Source organism: Argentina anserina, chromosome 4, assembly GCF_933775445.1.
Source record: "Argentina anserina chromosome 4, drPotAnse1.1, whole genome shotgun sequence".
Taxonomy (NCBI): domain Eukaryota; kingdom Viridiplantae; phylum Streptophyta; class Magnoliopsida; order Rosales; family Rosaceae; genus Argentina; species Argentina anserina.
The window spans coordinates 19,236,549-19,261,276 of record NC_065875.1 but is presented as its reverse complement, the minus strand read 5'-3'; the positions used below and the strand labels follow the sequence as shown (position 1 = coordinate 19,261,276).

Here is a 24,728-nt window from a genome sequence, read left to right as displayed (position 1 = left end):
AAAAAACAAAGAGAGAATAACTTGAAGGAAAAAACTTGCGTACAAACTAGTATGTACGCGTGCGTCCAAACTCTCGTTTATTTGCACACTTTGGGAATATAAATACATGATTTTAACCGTTCAAAAGTTTAGTTTATTACTAAAGATCATTTATGTAAAAGATCAACATAAACAAAAATCGTCTTCATAGTCGATTGCATCAAACAAATTGACGGTTGATCATGAGACTACTAACTTTCACCATAACCGTTAATTTGTTTGATGCAATCGACTATGAAGACGATTTTTGTTTATGTTGATCTTTTACATAAATGATCTTTAGTAATAAACTAAACTTTTGAACGGTTAAAATCATGTATTTATATTCCCAAATTGTCCAAATAAACGAGAGTTTGGACGCACGCGTACATACTAGTTTGTACGCAAGTTTTTCTCTAACTTGAATACATTGCTAACACAAATATGCAATCGAGGGTGCAGTGTCCAGAGCTGTGTTAAAGTGAGTTTCTCAGTCTAGCAACTTATCTCTTAAATAGTTTGAGGGAAATATCCATCTGTTCAATAACTCATTATTTATGAATTCTTAAATTACAACCCCGCCATGTCAGCAAAAAATATGCTCATGAGATTTTTAATACTACTATACATTATGCAATTCTTAATGTAGCCACATAACCAAACGAAGTTTATGTGATGACGGTAATAAAAATGATATAAACACACTAATGAAATATACAAAATTTCTTGCCTAAACAGCTACGGGGGCAAAAAATGATGAAAAGAAGCTATAGATGGCACAACATAAGTCATACCCTAGTTCAAAACAGTAATATATGTTGAGACCACACTATTCATTTAATCATCCTGCAAAACAAAATGGGAATGCTTATAACAAACAACAAATTAAAAATTTATGTATTGCACCTGCCCCTATAAATTTGACAATGAATATGACAAAAATTTGAAATTTTAACTTTAATACTTGACTTAGAAGCATGATATTAGCTGTAATGGAACCAACTGACTTTAACAGCATAGCAGAATAAACAACCAGCAATGGTATGGGTAAACTATTCCCTTTTCATATATGGTTATTAATATATAGGATAAGCATATAAACTTACCGGAACAATAAATCACTTTTATCCTCCCTTAAACTTCGAATTCATCTCCGAAATTGAAGACGGAAAAGCATAGATGGGAGATATTCGAGATAGAAACTAAAGCAAACAATTCGAAATTGCAGTCCATATCGTTATAGGATTAAAAGATTCAAAAGATATGCCACATAGGGATCAAATTGATCCGATGATACAGTGATACTTTTCAATTATGTTATGTACCACATATCAACATCAAGTCAAAAAGGTCTTTTGACTGCTTCAAAGTCCATTTAAAAACATCATCTTCTCATATATTTGAGATAACCTGTCTAGTAATAATTTATGAAAAACCAACAGTGGAATGAGAACAAACATTGAAAACTATAAGAGGAAGCAATAATAGCATACCTAGAGAGCAACCATGTAAAAAAGTTTATGGAGCTTGATATGTATTTTCAAAGTCCATATGAACTGCAATGCTGAAGTCACATGTATATCATTAGTTTCATGCTTATCCAAGCGGGAGCAGATAATGCATATTATCAGTTTGGCCGGGTAAAGTCTAATCTCATCAACCAAGTACCTTCCCATGGAAACCTAATCATTGCAATGATTAGCTTCATTCTATCTCCTCACACATTTTCATCAGTTTCATTCATATTGAAGAAAATACTAATGCAACAAACATGTAAGTTGAATACATTTTTTATGCAGTGGAACATACTATGACAAAGGAAAAAGCACATAGAAACATCGTAAATGAGAATTGAGTTGAGTAAATTACTAAAGAATTCAATGAGAATACCAATTTCTTAGGCAGTCTAGTTCATACTGGATACATGATATTTCAACTATATTTAATCAAGAAATTACAGGAAACAACAACAAAATTCATATAGCTGAGTATCCAATACGAAAAAGGATATTTATGAACCTTCCTCTAGCTGTACAAAACTTTCAATCTCCAAATAAAGTCTCACCTGCAAAAACAGATAACAAAGCAAGCATGAAGTACAAACTCATAATCAAAACTTGAGAAACGAAATTGAAAGAGGGTGTTGTGAGCAAAACAAAAGCAAACACAGGGAAAAACGAAAGTAGCTACAAAAAACAATGTATAGCTAAAGGCATGCAAAATAGCCAATTAAATTTGGAACATAATCCCTGTTTGCATGCAAAAGCTACAAAAATTCAGAAGAACAAACTTTAATTTACAACCCACAATTAGAGAAAAACGCAATGACCAAGCTCCTACTATGCAATATAAATTGAAGGGTATAGATTGGGTGACCAAGCTCCTAGCTAGTAAGCTTAAGAAAATAAAATTTAGTTTACCATCCTCTGCTCCAACAAAAAAGGTATAAAACACGCAATGACCAAGCTCCTACTATGCAATACTTCAAACTCCTACTATACTTCGCTTATTTAACCCCCAACATGGCCGATTGTTTTGTGTATCAACTTTCTTATAGGAAAAAAATTGTATAAATGAGAGGACTTGAACACCAATTTCAATTGAACCAAAATAATCAACATGAACTAATCAAACAATGAAATAGTAGAATACATCTTGAACAAATGACCACCGCGACAGAAACTCCAATCTGATGTTCTAATCAAAATTAATTACAACTCCAAGTCCGAAATAAAATCAATACAACCCAGATCTCGAAGACATCAAGTCAGATAGCCTTAATTCCCTTCTTTAAAGCACACTCACTTTCTTCTTCCTCCCCATTTTCTTTTTAGGCATATTAAAGGTTTGCTTTCGTTTTCATTCACACCAGTTAGCAGCAACATAAGTGCATGGGATTAATTCTACTGCGCATCTGCAGCTAGCTCTGATCTATTCATAATATTCTTTAATTTTATTTTATATACATAGATGATTGTGATCGAGTGTGTATTATTGAAGCAAGGTAGTAGCAGCTAGCTGAAACCCACCTCATAATCCACATCTCTATATTACCATTACTACTGGTTAGCCTCTGAAAATCTGTCAGAAGGAGATGGATGAAGTGGGTTTTCACTTTGTTTTCAAAACCCAAAACTGCTTAGCTTTATCTTTAGCTTGAGAGAGAGATAACAACACTATCCCGACTTGCAGCCACCATCTCCAAACACAGACAACAACACTAAACATGCAGCAACCCATGAGAAGAAATTGAATTTAATGGAGAAAATAACCTTGATGAGGTACAAATTGAAAAGGCGGAGGTCGTCCAAATCAAGCCGGCTTACCTGAGTGGTCGCAGTTTCTGGAGAATTTGAAATCTGAGATTCTTTCGATCTGAGAGCAATGAGAGTAGGGAAAAAAGATCGCGAGGTAGAGAAGATGAAAATGCAAAGAGGTAGAAGAAATGAGGACAAAATCGGTAATGCATCGTAGATCGGATGAATAGTATGAACAATGTATCACCAAATAATTAGTAAATTATGTACTATTTTTCTTATTCAAATGCTTGAAAATTTGGTAAAAACATTCGTCATCTCCAATGTTCAATTTCCTATACTTCATTCGGCCTAAAGAATTAGTACTGTTTACTTTAATTACTGTTCATGTTTTTTACGTTTCTGCCACTGGGTCGATACCCTTTAGGCTGCTGCAAAGCGCGGCACTCTAACCTAGTATATAACATTCATTATTCTTATGTTAATTTGTACAGTAATTGGCAGATAAAGTTATTATTATTAGTGTTAACATTCATATTTTTTCACAATTTACTAAGTTACTATTTTCTTAAAATCAAATCCCGGACTTCCAAATATGGTCAAATATGTTTTGTAAATACGTACGTGCAGGAAATCTAGCTACCGGAAATCTAACCAGTAACCATGGACTGTCCTGTGTTGGCAAAACCTGAACATGTAAGAACTAAACCAAAAAAGAGGTCGTTCGAGTAGTTTCGAATGCCCGCTGTTTGAAATGCTGTTTGAATATGGACTCCTACCTAGCTTCCGGAACATATCGAAAAAAAAAAACTAGCTATACCGGAGACCTATCCAATGTTCAATGCTTCTATTTCTACAATTTCCTCTGCAAAAACCGAATACGTAGATCTTAACCGAATTTGTGAAAAAAATAAAACTAAGAGAATGATCGAGCATATTCTAAGAAAAAAAAAGTGAGAATCATTGATCATAGATTTAGAATAAAGAAAGGTAATCATGGGTGAAATATAATAAAATAAGCGAACATGTTATAATTTGTAAGTGTTTTATAGGCTATAAAACCCATGCATCCAAATTGTATTCCTGATCGATAAGCAACTGATCATCATCAACAATATGGCGGAGAAAGTACGTGGAGAGGATGAGGGAATCGGTAGAGACTGAAGGAGAAGAGTTGGAGAAAAAGAATGATCAGATGAAGGAGAGAAAGGTTTCATGGGCAAAGCTAGGGCACTGCATGTGTTACTGCTACTCCCAGTTTGTCATTTATATTCTCGATTCGGCAAAACATTTATCTGTTGTACTTATATAACTGCTAATTCTGTACTCTCACATCAGGTGAACTGGAGGAGGACGATGAGTTTGGCCTTTCAGAGCATAGGGATTGTGTATGGAGACATAGGGACGTCTCCTTTCTCTATGTGTATTCTAGCACTTTCACTGATGGCATTGAGCACAATGACGACATTATAGGGGTCTTGTCACTCATCATCTACACCATTGCACTCCTACCCATGCTCAAGTATGTGTTCATCGTCTTGTGGGCAAATGACAACGGCGAAGGTAAGTTATCGAACCAATAATATGATCTTTTCTTGCATCACAAGATCGATACGTATTGTAATTAATTTCATTTCCATATGATGATGCGTGCATGTTCATCTTCTAGGGGAGACATTTGCTCTGTACTCTTTGATATGCCGGTATGCAAAGGTGAGCTTACTTCCGAATAACCAGCCAGAAGACAGGCAGCTATCGAACTAGCTACAAGCTTGACTTACCATCAAATGAGTTGAAACGAGACCAAGAGATTAAGAAGATGCTGGAAAACACTAAAATGGCTCAATACATACTCTTCACTGTCACTATTATGTGAACTTCTATGGTAATTGGAGATGGAGTTCTTACTCCATCCAAATCAGGTAATACATCTACCCGGCCAACTCATGGGAATGATATCCAATAAATAACTGTTTGTGAATTAAATAATATACCTATTTAATTTTTCTGCAAAATTTAACAATAGCCTATGTGTTCAACCTGATTGCAGTTCTTTCTGCAGTGAGTGGAATCGAATCGTTAGGCAAAAGTATGTAATACTTAACGTCGAGCAATTTCGCTTAAATTAATAGATCGATCAATATACTGCGTATCATCGATCTGTATGCGTATTAGCTGTGAAATATATTTGATCCGCGCTCTCTCTCACACAAAATATATCAGATGCTGTCGTGGTAATTTCGGTGTTGATCTTGGTCGCTATCTTCTCTGTTCAACGATTCGGTACCGACAAAATGGGGTTTTCCTTCGCTCCTATAATCTTGGTGTGGTTCCTCTTCATCAGTGGCATTGGTCTTCACAACTTGTTCGTACATGACACTGATGTTCTTCGCGCTTTCAATCCAATGTACATAGTCCAGTACTTTCAAGGGATTGGAAAATAAGGGTGGATTTCCCTGGGGGGAGTATTTCTCTGCATTACTGGTTCATATTCTTTTTCACTGGCCTTTATATTTCCAATATTTAAAGACATGCGAACTTCCAGAAATGATAGAACCAATGACTAAAATTACGGCGATAACGGAAATATTAAGGATTCAAAAATTGTAAATTTTGATAGAAATTTCGGGAAAATTTCTATTAAAAATAAATAAATAAATTGATAGAAATTTATATAAAACATGGAAATTTTGAATGAAATTTATTTGATTAATAATCTACTATAGATCATAATAAATTATTATATAACTATTAATTTATATTGAGTTATAATATTGAGCATTATTAAAAATCTACTTAATATATATATATACACCTAAGGGGAGACTATCTCATCACACCTTATATACATATGATACATTAAACATGAAATTACATAAATAATTTAGAACCACATAAAAGATCTATGAGGTACAAAATTTTCACTATCTTCATCATGTCTTTGAGTAAAATCCTGAGTATTGTGAAGAATAATCATTAAATGATACCTCACCTTTCTAATTTTGCATATATTGATTTATATGACAACCATATGGGTCGTGAGTGATTGACTGTGGGTTGAGGTACTGATAGTTCCCGTTTGGATCAAAAATTTCTCGACTTTGATCATAACCATAGCTTTGTGAAGATTGTGCATCAGATTGTGTCCATATGTTTTCATTTGATTTCATCTCATTATAGAATAAATATGGTGGATAAGGCATGTTGAATTTCCCTCAAAAGGGTAAGGTCTATCATTGCTTCCTCCTATACCAAAGGGGTTCGATTCCTCTCAACAATTAGTTCGATTTTATTTCAATTTTAGGTGAATATTGAGACATGAAATGCAATATATAATAAAAAGAGACATATATAACAATAAGCTTGCAAAAAGATGGATCAGAAGTTCGATTCTCCTAACAAGTGATTTTTTATTTTATTTTGAAGTTGGCATGACACGTGGCAATATTATGAAAATATCGGGAAATTTTAAAAGTTTCCAGTATATCAGGAAATACTGGGAAATTTCGAAAATTGTTATTGAAAAATGTTTTGATATGTAACAGATATATCCATATGCCAAAATATGAAAAATTTTGCGGAAATATCAAAGAAATTATAAATATTTCAGTCATCGGATAGAACTGCGTCCAAGCAGTGTTGTATTTCGATCAGACTCTAAAACTTTTATGTGAAGTCCGCAAGTTCTTGTTCATAACCATTAACTAGTTAGAAATTAACATTATAAGAAAATAACCAGGCACCTGTTTACCTCACAGCATGCACATAGAAATTTAAAACTAAATAGCGTATGCATTTTCATTCATCGATCTTCATATATATTTTCTAGCTAGCTATCAAGCAATCCTAGCATAATATTAATGGAGCACACGATCGACCGAGGTTTTATCTGCAATAGATCGAGAACACAAATAATGATCATATTAGTACAATAATTAAGATATCAAATTCACTACTAACTATTTGATCAATAGGGACGGACCATTGGGGTAACTCAAACCGTCGCAAATATTAGTCCATGGGAACTATTGGTGTCGTTTAGTCACAAATATGGTAGTGTTGACCAACTTTGAAGGTTATCAGCACAATAGCTACGGAATCTGTCCCATTAACAGGCCTAGGGGTACAAGGTAAGACAAGACTGATTAAGTTTCGTCCCGAAGTATAACCGTATCAGTTTGGGTGGGCCCAATTTGAATAAAAACTATTTTTAAAAACATTTTTTTGTAATTAGAAAAAATCAATATGTTCGTCCACCAGTGTCTTCACTCCCATATCTTTCCTCCCCTTCTCCTCTCTCACGGCCTTCGTCCACCAAACGATGTAGCTGAGGAAGATGATCCAACTTAATCTCCACCACGACCACGAAGTGGTTGATTATAGTTTCTCACAGCTACACAGCCATATGATTATCGTTAGATCTGTCGGTCTTCTCCGCTCTCTCTTTCTTCCTATCTCAATTTCTGTCGTGGATAGTGCCATAGTGTGGTGGTTTTCCAATGGTGATTTCAGATTCGCCGCCTGATGGCGGAGGCGCCGTCGCCGCGAGTCCGGCTGCGGTGTCCGATCTGCGGCGGAAGCTGATTGCGAGAGGAGAAGCGGGTTTAGATTCTAAGGACGGGAAATTGATCGCCGACTCGACGTCCAGTGAGGACTCGGTGCTGGTGAAGATCAACGGAGACGATAGCAAGGCGAGGAATGAAGGTTTGGCGAAGTCAATTCACAGCGGCGGGGAGGATGGAAGCGGCTCTATGGTGAAGTTTGCTTACCGGCCTTCAGAGATTCCAGCTCACCGGAGGATTAAGGAGAGTCCGCTCAGCTCCGACGCCATTTTCAGACAGGTAGTTATGGATTTTGAAGCTGAATTGTAGAATGCTAGTTCGTTTGTGATTGTTTTTATAAGTAATTGAGTAGTGAAAATGTGAAGCAATTTCTAAATTTAGAGTGAGTGTGATTTTGATTGCTGGTTTTACTTGTTTTGTGATTATTAAGGTATAGTTTATGATGATACAGTACATAGAATCTGTAATCAGTTTGTTTTTGAGGTATAGTTTCTGATGATCAGATTGGTTTCACAGGGAAGTAGAAGGGACTTCTCCAATGTCGACCCTCTTGTCAAACATGCATCAAGTTTCTACAGTTAAATCATACGGAGAAAGAACATACCTCCTCATTGCTTGCATTGTAATTGTCACTGGTTTGCTTTCTGGATTGTCAACAAACCATATGGTAAAGTTGAACTCTAGAGCACAAGTGTGTGTGTGTGTGTGTTACTCAGCTTGGTATGATGCTATATGGCCAAGTATCTATGTTGCAACTAATTTTATGCTATAAATGATATCTTTGCACTACTTATTCACATCTTTTATCCTTTTTTATGTTTTCTTGTATTCTGTCCGGCAAATAACATTGAAGAAGAAGGATTCCCATATAGAAGAAGTCAGAGAAGCTGGAGACTTTCGTTTATAGAAAAAGATTTAGCAAATGTGAGATCGTAACTGACCAAGAAGGATAGGAGGATAAAAGACACGTTGTATGCAGAAGTATACTCAAATTTCTAAAGTTAAAAGCATTTATTCCATGTTGTAGGATGTGTGTATCCTTCTATTTAAGGATCAGTCTTCACTTTAAGGTTCTAATTTCTTATGAGTTGATTGATCAATCATCTTTCTTTGACTTTGATGTTCATCTTTATTCTATATCAACCATCCTTCTTTGATTGTAAAATTGGATTCAAATGTAGGGGTTTGTAGGAAGGTTGGACGTGGTGACTTACTTGCATCACCATGGCCTTGAGGACAAGCTTCCATGGTATCGTGGAAAGGTAAAGTATTCAACTTACTGACTTAGATGTTATTCACGCATTTTTATTTGGCCATTTTGCTTTCAAGTTCAATACGAATTACTTATATAGCACTTTGTTGCACATTCCATACACTGCAAACTCTGACTTGGTATGTAAAGTAAATGGTGCTAATATGTGTTCTCTGGTAAAAACAAACAGGAATGGAGTTATCTAAGAGGAGAGCTACAACCATAATAGTTGGTAGAACTGTACTTAGTCATTATGACTTTTTATTTGCTCGCATGTACCATTGGCCCTTGGTCAATCACTTAATCCCACGGTCTTAATTAATTTTAGCTAACTATTGTCATTGTTCTTTATGTTGTGTTGCTTCTTATGTTTAGTTTCTTTTATTCACGTATGCTTGTTCTAAAACTGAATTCTGTACTGTTTCCATAGAATTTGCTACTTCACTTTTGTCTTCCCTGTTTGCTGCTCCTATACTCAAAGCAGTTAGTTAACAGCAACATAGGTAATAGATTGAAAACACCTTTAAGAATAACTTCAGTAGCTTGTTGATCGGCTATAGATTTAGAAATAACATGATTAGTGGTGTACTTTGTTATGAAATGCCTATAGAACGATTTCTCTAAGTCATTTATTTACTCAAACTTCTTCCTAGCATATTGTGATGGGATATCTAAAACTGAGACTGCTGAATCATAGGTAATGTTGGTCGTCTTCCACAATTGGTCCTTGATCAAGCACTAAAGCTAAGGCAGTTAACTGTGCTTACATTGGCGTAGACAAACAAGGCATGATTCTTATTCATAATCATCTTTATCTAATTTTAACATAAATTGTAAATGGTTTACTTGTCTAATTAACAGAGTTGTTACTGCTTTGTAGGTATGGGCCAATCTAGATATGCACAAGACTAGTATTTGTAGCAGCAACATCCATTCGCACCTTCAGAAGTTAGTAGCACACAAGGTCAAGAGTTGGATGCTTGGATATAATTGTGCTGAGCCTTATGGTTCGGACTAAATTTTTGTTAGTTGTGTAACCACTAAGGGACAGACAAGCACAAGCAACAGAAATTATAAAATACTGGTGGTAAACATTGGGGACGGAGGCCAAAGTCTGTGGTAAATCAGAAACAATATAATAAGAAATGGGAACTGTTCACTGTCAGAGGGGATTTTGACTAATGGAAAGGAGTGGGACGGCATGATAAACCGTGCCAGAGAAGGAAGGGACCCTAGACGGAGATGTACCATCCTGAGATGGACAGGTTTTTGTTCCCAAGGGACTTTGGGTGGCATTTAGGAACAGATTCCATCTCCAATGACATTAAGTGGGACGGAATAATTGCCATCCCCTTTGGCCTGATAGTTAGTAGTGAAATTTGAGTTGACATTGTCCAAACTAATAAGGACATTTGGGCATGCATCAACATTCTATATAAAACCCATTTTTCAAACACGTATGAGACACGTTCAGTACTATAGGAATCTCCTTATATATATATTATTTATGTAATCTTCCGGTGTATCTTGTCCTAATTAGTATATGTTAATTTAGATAAAGAATGATATATGATATTTTAATTAACGTGATACTCAATGTAATGTATATATATATAAAGATTTTTTATCAATGACTAAGATGATGCTTCTTCATATTCGATGCGTATTACATTATTCTGTAACACGTTATCAACACGTAGTTTTAACTCTGAGTTCCTAGGTCTAGAACCCTAATTTCTGAAAAATTTCCTTCTGTCATGAAAAGATTCCACGGAAGATAAAGAATATTTTACTTCTATTGAAAAAAAAATTTGCAGAAAAAAAAATAAAGAAAAAAAACACATAAATCGGGTTAAGTGGGCACTCAAAATTTCGCTCCAGGCACCCACCTTCACCGATTTTGGCCACAGCAACCACGCTGGCGCTTGTGCCCAGAACCACGTCGTCAATCTAGTGATGACGCCCCAAACTCGAGCCTCCGTGTGCTGCTGCCTCAACCCCAAAGCTGGGATCGCTCGACCCAGAGTTGTCAACCCATCTCTTGGAGATCGACTCCGTCCAACCTCGCAGCGACCTAGTTCGGCCATCCTCCAACCTCAGTCTCGATGTCGACGAGTGACCCCATATGTGGTAGACGCAGAATCCGAGTGCCGAACCCGGATTTGCAGACCTCCCGACCCAAATTTCAGAGTCCGACCCGACTTGGTAGAAGAGGGTTACCCTTTATAGTAAAAGACAATAGTATTTTTCAATATTTACCGTATTGTCCATTTTTCTTTACTGTCTTACAAAATTTTATTAGTAAATCAGTAAATTAAATATATATATATATAGTGAATATATCTAACCATATGTTATTGTTTTCCATGAAATTAATCGCTTGACGATAAAAGAGTTACCCTTTATAGTAAAAGATAATAGTAATTTTCAATATTGACCATATTGTCCATTTTTCTTTACTGTCTTACAAAATTTTATTAGTAAATCAGTAAATTAAATATATATATATATATGGTGAATATATCTAACCATATGTTATTGTTTTCCATGATATTAATCGCGTGACGATAAAAAATGCAATGGTGAGAGTCACTTCGCCGCATATTAGTGGAAATATGGAATCATGCATGATCATGGAATTAAGCAAGGGCAACTCTTATACGTTGTTTATTTGGGAAACAACAAAGTATGTTTTAATTAACGTTGTTGCTTTCATGCAATTTAAATTTCTCTGAATTTTGTCTTTCATCGGAGACTTTCAACCTCTCTTTCATTTTCAACCCGATTCTTTTGTTTCTCAGGTGGTATACAAGGATATGATTCTCCTAGTACCGAGTTTTAGGAGTGGCTGAGAGTATCGTTGTTACCATCCGTAGCCGTTGTGTGCAGCTACAATATTTGAAAAAAAAGGGACAACCATCGGTTTGCGACGGAAATTGTCGCTTATACCATCGGTTTGTGACTAAAATTGTCACGTGTACCATTGTAACGAAATTTGTCACGGTTTATTGAATTGAGTTACCAAATTATGGGAATTGACCTCCAATTCAGTACTTGGAAGTTGTATCGGATTTTGATACATAACGAATCTTCCCTCTTGTTGACCGCAACATACGCTTGAAATTTGGTATCTTCATGTTGGATGTGTTTATACACCTAGTCCAGATTAATTTCTTTTGGTGCAACATCGTTTCATTAAAAGACATAAATGTTATGGTCAAAATATACAAGAGCGAGATATGAGAAGTTCTTGAAACAAGACACTTATTATATGAAAAAACATGAGAATATCTTCTCATTAAAAGACATAAATATTATGGTCAAAATATCTTCTCACTATTAAGGATTACAAAAGAAATTATACATTGCGATTATAAAATGAAAATAATGAAGCATAAATGTTTCGGTTAATAGTCCGAATGACTATAAATTCGTGTATTTTCCCAAGTCTTTCTGAATATATTCACCGCACAAGTGTGACTATAGTTACGTAGTCATTACACTTTGGATTGATTTCTTGGTCAAGATCTCAATACAATTGTTGGCTATAAAATTCTCATGCAGTTTAAGTAAACGAACATACGAGAATGTCTCGATGCATTTATGGTTTCATTACCATAAACAATATGTTAATGCAATGTAACGCATTACATACTACATGGCACTACCTACATAAGTCCACGTTTTAATTGTGGCATAAGTATGGCTTACATGATCTTTGTGTGGCACAATGCACACTTATATGATCTTTGATGTTGTTATTATACATCTGTTTCGGTTCTCCATAATTTTTAGCGGATTGGGTCATCATCTATTGATTTTGATTAACACTTTGTAAACTAGCATTGCAAAACGCCAAAGGACTCTGAGCCATGAGCATTTGCTCTTGGCTTATTTCGAACCGACAATATGCTTGTTGTAGTATATTTATGCCTCATTGGCATGATGAAGTCTTGATTGATGTCTTGTTATGACATGTTTCCACCTTGTTTTGGTGATGATTTGTAGTGTTACACATCATGTAATGCACTATATATTCCATCGTTTCAAAATATGGTGATGTTTTCACAAAGTTCAAATTGAACTAACTCTCGTACAAGATTAGGAGAGTGGCAAACTACAACAGGTTCATGAGATACAGCCTTGGCAATAACGCCAAGATGTACGGTCCGCCGCCCGGTTTTACCCCTAATGGCATCGAAAAATAGCCGAGCTCTTGTCTCGGCCCCTAGGCATCCTGCAGCCCCTGCACAGCCCCCTGTAGCCCCCATGCGAGGCCCCCCTGCAGCCCCACTGCAGCCCCTCTTCAGGCCTCCGCAGCCCCTGCACGGCCTCCGCATGGCCTCCTCACGAACTCCTAGCCTTTTTGGCTATATTTTTTTACGCCGGCAATCTTTTTATGGGTATGTCTAGGCAACACTGATCCTTGTATTTGGTTCTATGGTGTATATGCATGATATTTACATGTCAAAATCACTCGTGAATGACGTTTGAGGGTCTAAAACCCTTAAATAACGTTAAGCGGCCATTCGAGACTATGTCAGTGCACTTGCCGAGCTTTATATTGTGATATTTATATGTCTTGACCTAAGACTACTTGTCTCTATATTCTTATTTATGAATATGTTACAGAGACGTTGAGTGCATAGCTAAATGAAAGCTATTAATGGATCTAGTTTTAATTCATTGTGACTATGATGACGAGGTCATCACACATAGAATCAAGAGCGGTTTAGGTGCTCAAGTTTAAATGTCTTACGACATTATGATTCAAGTCACATGATTTTATGCATCAAGAGAGCAATTGCACCTATGAAATGGTTTTTGTCATAGTAGTTGTCTACGTTGATGAATTCAAAATGATACCATATATAAAAATTGGTGAGACAATAAGCTACTTGAAGACAATCCTTGTGCCAACATTATTTATCACTTACAAACTCATTGTGAACGAGTTATTATGTATCACTTCTAATGATGTAGCACATCTCATGAGTCGAAATAGTGTGAATTGTATTCTTTCACGATACTATGATTCAGAATAATGAATCGATGACTCATTTATGCTATTCTTTTAAGCAAAGATGTTATACGGATCATTAAAATTCTTCCAAAGTAATGGAGATGTAATATATGCCTTATCATGTGCATAAGCCCCCCCTATGATCCTTTATTGACTATGCTCAATCTCCAAGCATATTCTTTAGCAAAGTTTAGGAGTGACATACACCCTCATACGCTAAAGAGAATGTGACATGAGATGGAAGCCGAAATTGACTTATTATGATTCACTTTGAGGATAAAATATATTGTGGTGATACATATATCATGGTTAAACTAAAACCATAACACTTAGATGTTATGAAGCACCTAAACAATGACAAAAATGAAAAAAGCCTAAAGTTTCAAGATTTACAAATTGTAGACTTGTCATTGTGAGGACCAATTCACCTACTTTTCGGTGGGCTATTGAGGTGCTACTTGTGGCCACTGATTCCTAACATTCAAGGATACCTACTCACAAAATTTAAGCCCATTTGGAGACCTGAAACATGGTGATCCGCTCGACACAAGTGGTCACTGATCTCCGGCGAGTATTCCGGCTGGTTCGGTACTTTTCTGACCGGTTCCGGAAGTGTGGCTGGTGGAATTGGATTTCTAACACCCATATTTACGTGCTCCTAAAAATTCATAGTATAGAGAGACCACTTGGTTCGATAATACTAATGCGAGTTATGGCACAACTTGATCTATGATCAATGATACTCACTCGTCTGTTTTCTTGGATGATGGTTATCATTGGGGGACGCCTCAATGTCAATACCAATCCAAATGAGAGATCTTGAAGAGTGACGATGTTGAATGAGTTTGATGTCAAACTATATATACTATGTTGAAGTGTTGAAGAATTCCAACATTGAACATTGGTCTACGTGGAAAGTGCTATCTGGCAAGAATTGATGGTGATGATCGAACCATGTCACTGCCACAGCCTCCTGGAAAGCCGTAGGATCCAATTTTAAAAAAGAGACAAGTCATTGGTCAGGTAATGTCAACACCGCACATGTAAATCCTATCGGTTATACCTTTGTTAGGCGTAGTGAAAAAGTGAAGAGTTTAGACTCATCTTATAGCGCAAACTCTCTAGCAAAACGCCCTAAAATCAAATATGAGACGGCTTGTTCTCATAATATCTTGTCAGTTAGGTGGTTTCTAAAACAACTGAATTTGCAGCTTGTGGTCACAAATCATCTCTGTTAGGACTGAGTTAAGAGATGTAGATAAAGATCTTAAATGGATTGGTTTTAACCTAATTCAAGTGCATCCAGACCACAGAGTATGATAACTTGATTAATGTAGGGATATTAAAATGATGTGTGATGGACTCTTGATGAACTAAGAGCCAAATGCTGCTTTCTGAAACTCCTTGCTCAAAACTCAGGGCTCACCACCCTCACACTGCAGGAGAATTCTCTTCAAATACTTTATTGCATAGCCGGGATTGGACATTCGCGTAACCCCATGTTCATTCTGCATGAATGGATGGGCAAGAGCGACAATTAAGCAGTTAAATCTTATTGCTAGAGCCCTCATTACGCATAAGTAATTTACCCATAACTGTCTGGGGATATGCAATATTGCATGCAGCTGTACTTAGAATGAAAGGATATTGAAAATACTAGGTCTCGAAAGTGATGACTATTATTGATGATGTTATTCATCGGTTGGTTAAAGGCAATAAGGACGTTAAACCAATACCTACAAGTATTCTATAAATAAGTCGAAGTCATAAAAGATGTATTTCCACCGGATGAGTAACGATAAGTCTTAAGAGATGAAACTCTCAATTTAAATACGATATGTGTATGCATGTACTTGTTGTAATATACATGACTCGACATCTCATTCGGTTTAAACTCATAAGGCCAAGATATTGGCTGAGTGCGCCCACACAAAGTCAATGCTTGATCACAGCATGTTTATGACATCAAATTCTAAATCCCAACACAAAAGACACTATAATGAAGCGATGCAGGAATCTGTCAAGATTCGTATGTCAACTTCCACGGGACCTGTAAGGCAGCTCACTTATTGAAAAATGGTGAATTTGACCATTCGAAAGCTCTATATGTCTACTTTATAGAGACACTAACCAGTTGACCATATATATTATACTCAGTAAGTTATATATGTTTTAGTAAAATATGACGGATTTGTCCGGAACTTGCATCTGAGTCAACTTTGACAGAGCTTTGTGATCAGCTCAGAACAAATTAGGTTGTGAACACATATCATTGGAAAATCACGGGTGTCTACTTTCCAAAACGTTTTACGGTTCATCCATACCTATTGTATATTGTATCGAAGAAGTTATGATTGTTTAAATGCGTAAAGGTCATACCACGCGTGAATCTGTTTTCATTACAAACTCTTATTTTGAATTGTTATGCAATTCCTTTTCTATTTATCAATGTACGGATAAGTGTACATGTTTGATTTAAGAGTGTTTGGCGAGATTTGATATTCAAATCATTGATCCATTGCTACTTTTGAAGAATGTGAAGAGGGTTCGTATACGCTATCTATCTAAACTCCAAGATTGAGTTACCAATCATGGGGAGTTGTTTTGCAAACTTCATGGGGAGTCTATACCACATGTTATCTTCAGTTATAGTTGGTGTGTTGTGCTCTTTTTCCCTTCGACCAAGTTTTTTATTTTACCTAAGAGATTTTTGTTTTGCTTGGCAAAGTTTTTACCGAGGAAACAGTATTGCACCATGACACATTAGGATCGCGATACAAGGGGGAGTGTTGTAGGAGAATTACTCTCCGTAATCTTCTGGTGTATCTTGTCCTAATTAGTATAGGTTAGTCTAGATAAGGAATGATATATAATCATTTATTCAACGTGATACTCAATCTAATGCCTATATCAGGTCTCATTAACAATGAATAAAGATGATACTTCTCCCTATTCGATGTGTATTACATGCTTCTGTAACAATATACAATTTTTTTCAAATAAGGAGGTCCGCACCAATGATTTTGGTGCAGATTTCCATTTTTGAACCACTTTTCGGTCGCATTTCCTCATCTCTACCGTCTAGTATCTATATAATATTGTGTAGATCATCTCTGCATAATTTCGACCAATTTGGTGATCGTTAATGTCCTCAAAATTGAAATACAAATGGACGGACTGAATTCTGTTAAACATGAACCGTTCATGTTTTAATAGAAAAACACAATTTTGAGAGCCTTAACGATTACCAAATTGGCTGAAATTTTGTAGAGATAATCTACACAATATTAGCTAGATACTAAACGGTGGAGATGCAGATATTTAATCGAAAAGTGGTGCAAAAATGGAAATCCGCACCAAAACAGTGTTGCGGACCTGTGTAGTCAAGAAGGGATATATCATCATCATCATCATCATCAGAGGTACGTACCTTGAAATTTAAGTTCTCTTTAAAGTCCACTGCCATCCTAGCTTAATTATTGTTTTGTAGAATAATCCTTATGATACGAGGTGCAGTAATGTCTGTTAAATAAACTATATTTTTGAGCGATGAGTACAGTGATTCTTTGAAACGATGACCAAGTGATCAAGATTTTTACATGGACCAGATTAAATTTTAGGTTTATATAGAGAGATAAATGACATATACAATATTGTTCTTGACGATTTGACGGGTGTTTGACATTTCTCATTTTCAGTGTTTACTGATTTACAAAATGCTGTACATATAATTGAAAAACAATTTGTCCTCATCCCATATGATTACAAAAGAGTCAGAGAGAGAAAAATAATCACATAATCACATATGTATCCAACTATCTTTCACTAAGATTTCAACTAAATAAATTAACTAGTAAATACTTTATGGGTTTGATACATGGGATTTCAAGTTAAAAATTTGTTCCTCGATACATTCTACAAGTAATACGTTAGAGTTCTTAATCATGTATGTATTCGCAGGTCAGTTTCTCTTGTATTACATTTCCCGCGTTAATCACTGCATACTGTGGCCAGGCAGCATACCTCCGCAAGTTCCCTCACGAAGTGGAGAAGACGTTCTACAGCTCAGTCCCAGGTGACTCGATCTATCACTTTCCTTCAACCAAAATTGCTGAAGTTTTACCATTGATCGGTATACAACAAAATTAAAAGTGTGCAGAATTTTCTTATAGTAATTAGTACGTCGTCGTCAAACTTAACTGATAATTACAATATAATATTGCAGATCCGTCGTACTGGCCAACCTTTGTTGTGGCCGTAGCCGCTACCATTATAGCCAGCCAAGCTAGCTATGATTTCCGGGGCATTCTCGATAATCTCTCAGTCCCTTAGTCTCGGTTGTTTTCCACGAGTTAAGGTCGTTCACACTCTGCTAAGTACGAAGGCCAAGCATACATACCTGAGGTTAACTATATATGCTCATGATCGCTTGCGTGGCCATCACCGTAGCCTTCTAGACAACAGAAAAGATTGGACACGCTTATGGACTAGCAGTGGTCAGTGTGATGGTGATCACTACATGTTTACTTGCTCTAATTATGCTGGTAATACGGAAGACCAGCATATGGCTGATTGCTCTATTCCTCGTCGGGTTTCTTTCCATCGAGATCGTCTATTCGTCTGCAGTTCTGTCCAAATTTGTTCAAGGCCGGTACCTTCCTCTGGTGATTTCTGCATTCCTCATGGCGATTTGGCATTATGTACACAAGAGACGCTACGTGTTTGAGCTCAACAACAAGGTTTCAAGCGAATACATGAGACAATTGGCCTTGAATCCCAAAATTAACCGCGTCCCTGTAATTGGACTTCTCTATTCTGAGCTCGTGCAAGGAATTCCTCTAATATTTTCTCATTTTGTTTCTAATATACCCTCCATTCATTCGGTTGTAGTAATTGTGTCTATCAAGTCCATTCCCCTCAGCAAAGTTGCAGCGGAGGAGAGGTTTCTATTCCGACAGTTGGAGCCAGGCGAGTACCGGATGTTCCGTTGTGTAGCCAGATACGGTTACAATGACAGAATGGAGGGACCAAAAGAGTTTGAGCAACAGTTAATTGAGAATTTGAGGAGTTCATTCACCATGAACACTTTGTACTTGAGGAAGAAGCACCCGAGAATGAAGGGAAAGTAGAGGAGCAAGTGGAAGCAGTGCAACAGTCTAACCCTTCGTCTGGTTCCTCACCCTCAATTCAGTTCAATGCCACTAGGTCGACAAATTCATCTAACCGGATTGTGTCTAGCCGAATTGTTTCTGTTCTGATCCGAGGGGCCGAAGAGGAAATGCAGTTCGTGCAAGCAGAAATGGAAAAAGGGATTGTATATCTGCTGGGAGAGACAGAAGTGGTTGCAGCAGAAAATGCATCTCTCTTCAAGAAATTCATAGTCAACTATGTACGATTTCTTGAGGAAAAACTTTAGACAAGGGGAGAACATATTAGCAATTCCAAAGTGTAGGCTTCTCAGGGTTGGAATGACCTATGAGATTTGAGACTTGAGGTGACAATCTCTACAATCAAATAATTGCCTCCATTATGGACAATTGGAGCCAAATTGTGTAAGCAATTGAGTGATAGATTGCATAATGTGCTTATCTATATGTTTAACAAGTAGATCCTCAGACTTTGAAAGCGTGGTTGTTTTACAAGCTTTAATATTACTGTTCTGCTTGACTATATTCTACTTAAATATAAATTTCAATGAATGAAGGTTATACTATTCTCCAGAAAATATGTACGAGGGTTATACATGTTAAGTTTACTGAGTATCATGTACAAACTACGCAGCCAAATAAACCATAAAGTAGTTAGGGAAGGTGATAGGGTTATGCAGAAAAATACACAAGTACGTCTTATTGGTAAGAAAATGAACTACTCTGAGGCAAATAAACCGTTAATACAAATCTTGGACAAGAAATTAAGGTTGAAACCGCTAAAGCTCGTTCCAAAAAAGGTCATTAAGAGTTTAGGACCATAACTGAGTATGCCTCAAAGAAAAATCGTAAGGTTTGCTTCACAAAATATATGCTTGAAAACTAACAGAAATAGACAGCAAAATGATCTCTTCTTAATGTGGATCAACTCTCGACTTCCACCCTAAACCTTTCGTGTTATTAGTTAGTCTTAACCAATAATTCTTCATGACAACTCATATTAACAGCATAATCCTTCTAAAATATGTGTCCTCCAGTGGAATACTAACAGATTATATCATGGATTTGACAGTAATGTTTAAACTTTAAAAGTTGAAAGTAATATGCATTTAGTAGAGTATTGAATATACATGCATTCTAACTTTCTAAGTGCCAGTATAGTCCCCAGCTAGCAATGAGTTTCATTATATTTAGGAGCAGTTAAGAATCTGCAGACTAAATGAGGAGAGTGCAATATTATTTTGATAGCAAGTCCCTGATTCAATATCACAATCCCTGCCATATTGAAACAAAAACAAAAACCTGATTCTCGATACTTTAGTTTAAGAGATACTTTAGGGTAATGTTGTTATTTCTCTGACTATTCTAAAATCACGTCAATGTCCAGGAGGGGCATCCACTTCTCTCAATAAAAAAATTTAAAAAACCTAGTACTAATTACTAAGAAACATGAAGTGACTGATACTCTTCATAGCATTTTCAGTTTTTTTTTTCTCAAAGGAAATGACTTCTATTAAGAGCTTAAATCTACATTACATGAAATCTTCTAAAGCATCCCCTATGATATAACGAGCCATTCAACCAAAACACATAATCTGGCAAGCGAAAATGGAAAGAATAAAAAAATAGAGGATGAAGAGCCAATCTATCTATGGAATAAACTATATGCCTCAGAAATTGCTGACCTACTAGAATGGCATGTAAAGGGCAATTATGGAGTCGATGTAGCTCCCTCTGTAGCAGAGAAGGCTTCAACATTTCAGCAGCTACACAGGGGAAATGTATCTTCAAGTTTGTTCTTCCTACGCCTCTCTATCCTCCACCTACAGTCCTTACTGTCTCAAAGTTTTATGAGATAAACTCGTGTTTGTAATATACAAAATATAATAGAAGAAATCCTTTACATACAACTACTTTCTAGGTGAACAATAATTTTCTCTAGTTTTTCTTCTCAACTCAAATCTAAAACAACTCACATATATATCCCATGGATGTCAATTGCCGGCATGACTGAAAGCCACCTCCTCAAGAACTGCACCGCATCACACAAGCTCTTCTGTGATTCAATCAACTATAATGACTGAGATGATGGACCTTGGTTTCCAGAAGAACATACACTTCAATCCAGGTATCTATAAATGCAGTTTGATATATGGCAATATGTTTCTTTACTGTTTGACTGAACCAGTCCGAACACTGAGAACTTGAGCCTGATAACATCCTTCCCATGGGGAGGGAGTTCAGCACTACGTCAGTATTCAAGTTTTAACATCCAGGTTAGCAACTATTATCAAACTTGGCTATAAGATCAAACATAAATTGCTCTAATGTAGGTCATTAGGCCCTTCAATTTTCTGTCTGCTTGTTGTTGAACCATCTGACATTCCAAACTCAGCAGCCAACATTTGTATATCAGGTGAGGCTGGCCAGTTGGCTTTCTGATCCCAGTTCGAATGTCTTGGCTGAGTCCCACACCTCTCCAACGTATCAAATCCAACAACAGTCTCAATCTGACTATGTAAATCCTCAAGATCTTCAGCAGCCACAGCTTGGCGTTTTCCCATCTCTGTGTCATATCTTGTTTTGGGCATCTCAGGGCTCATGGGATAGACAGAAGACGAGTCGACCTTAACCTTTTCCCTGAAGTTATGTTTTGATGGAGGAATTCTAGAGCAGAAGACTTCTGCAATATTTTCAAAACACCCACGATTATGCGGGTTCATCTTAATAGCATACCGATACCGGAAGTTCTCATAAGTAGTCTGCAAGGATAAAGTAAAGAAAAATATAAAAATCTTAGTGTGAGAGATACAGAGATGGGAACACCAAAGAGTGATACAGGTAACAAATAAGGAACCTGATTGGTGCAGATCAAATATAGATGGAAGCTGGTCAGACCTCCAACAAACCATGCAGCTCCAAATGTATATACAATAAGAATTCCTGAAACTGGTGACTTCAACAAAGCTCTCCAGAGATTGTCATGGTAAGTATCCATTATTTTCATGATGTTTACCCAGGAGAAGGCAAAGACATAGAGGCACAGCATGGCTGTGGATACCACAAACATGAAAAAGAATCGGTAATTCCTCTGCAAAAATAAAATAAAATAAATGAAGCGTGTTAGGCTATCTATTTCCAACAGAGGTAATTGTGAAAAACATTAGCCCCGTGAACTCAAACAAGGAGAGAGAGTAATGTTGCAGCTACAGGCATATATTCAGGGTGCAGACTTCAGAAGGAATAAGTCTAGAAATTCACAACCCCAGTTACTGACTTCAGGATTAGGGTTTAGGGTTCAGGAAGAAACAAATGCAGGGTATTGATATCATAATGCATATATGCAGGGTATTTTAAAATTTTCTTGAAGATCTAATGCTACAGGGTTTGATTTCGTATCACAAAGATAAATAATATATATTGAAACAGAATAGCTGTTCTGATTCAAGCTAATATGAGGAAAACTAAAATGTCAAAGTGAAACATACTCTCCCAATACATTGCCCCACCCATGGGCAATGGTGATCAAAACGCTCCACACAATTGTTGCATATAGAGCAGTGTGAGCATCGGGGCGGACGATATAGCATGCATGTATGACAGTATTTGACCTTGACAATCGAGCCATTAACCATCACATCTTTTGTGGGCGGTACAGTTGGTGGTCCATTCTGACTTCCAGGCCACTCAGATGACATACTAGACATATAACCATCATCTTCTGGTTCAGGAGGATGCAAACTTCGAGGAATGATGCCAGGATCTCTTGAAGCTGTAATCAAGAGAAGACTAACAACCTGCAGAAGTCAGTCCAAACCGTTCAATACTAAAATTATAGGAAGTGTACAAACAATATGCAAGCTTTTGAAAGAAAAGTCAAGCAAATGAACTTATTTTCACTGATGATACAACAAAGACGATACTATTTTAGAAAATGCTATAATAGCTTTCTTATTTCACAAATCTCATTGAAGCTGAAAACTAACAAATGATTATGTGTATCTGCCAAAGCAGGAACAAAATTTTGTGGGTCCTTATGGTCCAATTAAGGTTCAAACATTGAATTTCTATATTTTACTTCAATTCTCGGAACTGAAAGTTAACTCTCATAGCTCCTATGCACGCACTTAGCAGAAAGAGAAATAGCACATACTTAATAACAATGCTATGAGTGAAAACTTCTACTCTTACTATTTAGTTTCCTCAAACCAGGTACATATATATGCATAGGAAATTGGTGAACCAGTCATGTAAAGTAGGAACTCACATAGACAGCGAATACGACAGCTATAGCCACAATACAATTGCCAATACGGTGGGGGAACACATGAACTAGTCCACTAGTAACGAAAGCACAAAATAAGATCACCGGAACCACAATCAGCAACATAGTAAGAATCAATGACTTGGCATCCGGACCAAATATCAGTCTGCCACCAAAGAAAAATCTCTGCACACAAACAAACATGCAAACAATGAGACACATTGTACGTTTCCTCAAATCCAAATACCAATCCCAGCTAATTCTAGCACTAATCAGTAACCATGCACACATTGCATATGTCTTTGAATCTAAAAAAAAAAACCAAAGACGAAAATAGACGTACATTGTTTCCTTTCCAAACTTGATAAACTCTGAGGGAGGGGCCAGGCGTGTCCATAATCCGGCGGTCGGAGCTGGAATGATGAGCATGCACGTACATTCCATCCGGCGTTCTGACCATGTCGTTGTCGTCGTGTTTTCTCATTGGCCCGGACCCTATAAATTACTGAGCTCAATGCATTCGATTCTCAATCTCAAGCACAAGGCGCTGTCTTCTTTAGACAATCTGAAACACAAACAGACCTGTCCCCCAAACAACACTCTCAGAATCATGATCAAGCCCCAAACTTCATCCCAATATTTTCTATAATATCACCCAAAAAAGTAGGAAATTAACAATCTTTCACGAAATGGGTGCCTGAATTCTCGATTAAAAATCAAATCTTTGAGGCGTACCTTGCTTTTATGTCGAATTCCGGTTTCTGGATCCGCCGGAAATGGGAGGAGAGCGCCGAATCCGAAGTGGTGTGACTTGAAAAGAAGGGGGCGGCTTTCCGGGTGTATGATTCCGGTGAAATGTGCAGAGGCTTCAGCTCAGAAAACTGGAGAGAGGATCGGAAACACGAACAGGAGTTTGAAGATGAGATAGTGATTAACAAGTCCCAGAGAGACAGAGAGAGAAGGAAGAATGCGTTTTGCCACCGTGGCAATGACCTTTCCCGACAACTCGGATCGCCGGTTTTTTCGAATATTTTTGGCTCCTAACTAATTTTTTTTTTTTTTCAAATGAGGGAATGAAATTATGACTAGGTTGTGGGAGAGGAAGACAAGTATGTGAGCCGATGACTTCGCCGGAGCTATCTCTAACTCTTATTCCAGCACTTGTGAGCTTAGTTTACGCACTAATGTCTCTCTCTCTCTCTCTC

At 36.9% G+C, this 24,728-nt stretch overlaps 2 protein-coding genes, 1 long non-coding RNA gene and 1 pseudogene across 7 annotated transcripts; 2 read left to right on the top strand and 2 right to left on the bottom strand.

Annotated features, from left to right (window-relative positions):
- Nucleotides 1-441: 441 nt before the first annotated feature.
- LOC126791443 (uncharacterized) lies at nucleotides 442-3,428 on the bottom strand. Its single transcript, XR_007671818.1, has 3 exons — nucleotides 3,345-3,428; nucleotides 3,048-3,238; nucleotides 442-2,083 (listed from the first exon to the last, which is right to left on the bottom strand). It is a non-coding gene; the product is annotated as an uncharacterized LOC126791443 (long non-coding RNA).
- Nucleotides 3,429-4,617: 1,189 nt separating this feature from the next.
- On the top strand, nucleotides 4,618-19,618 carry LOC126790980 (potassium transporter 5-like; annotated as a pseudogene).
- LOC126790981 (diacylglycerol O-acyltransferase 1B-like) lies at nucleotides 7,536-9,880 on the top strand. 4 transcript variants are annotated; one of them, XR_007671772.1, is made up of 4 exons: nucleotides 7,536-8,116; nucleotides 8,354-8,504; nucleotides 9,019-9,099; nucleotides 9,787-9,880. XR_007671772.1 is itself a non-coding variant. In XM_050517369.1 (2 exons), the coding sequence occupies exons 1-2, from the start codon at nucleotides 7,775-7,777 to the stop codon at nucleotides 8,417-8,419; spliced, it is 408 nt and encodes a 135-aa protein (XP_050373326.1). In that variant the 5' UTR covers nucleotides 7,536-7,774; the 3' UTR covers nucleotides 8,420-8,545. The 4 variants fall into 4 exon arrangements, 1 of the variants encoding a protein (XP_050373326.1); XR_007671770.1 differs by lacking the exon at nucleotides 9,787-9,880 and having other exon boundaries at nucleotides 9,019-9,777; XR_007671771.1 differs by lacking the exons at nucleotides 7,536-8,116; nucleotides 8,354-8,504 and adding an exon at nucleotides 8,561-8,907.
- A 1,005-nt stretch (nucleotides 19,619-20,623) lies between the features above and the next one.
- LOC126789786 (probable protein S-acyltransferase 7) lies at nucleotides 20,624-24,728 on the bottom strand. 2 transcript variants are annotated; one of them, XR_007671622.1, is made up of 6 exons: nucleotides 23,867-24,162; nucleotides 23,527-23,709; nucleotides 22,748-23,056; nucleotides 22,117-22,350; nucleotides 21,236-22,021; nucleotides 20,624-21,094 (listed from the first exon to the last, which is right to left on the bottom strand). XR_007671622.1 is itself a non-coding variant. In XM_050515837.1 (6 exons), exons 2-6 carry the CDS (start codon nucleotides 24,005-24,007, stop codon nucleotides 21,584-21,586), a joined length of 1,305 nt encoding a protein of 434 aa, XP_050371794.1. In that variant the 5' UTR covers nucleotides 24,008-24,105; nucleotides 24,259-24,728; the 3' UTR covers nucleotides 20,624-21,583. The 2 variants fall into 2 exon arrangements, 1 of the variants encoding a protein (XP_050371794.1); XM_050515837.1 differs by adding an exon at nucleotides 24,259-24,728 and having other exon boundaries at nucleotides 20,624-22,021; nucleotides 23,867-24,105.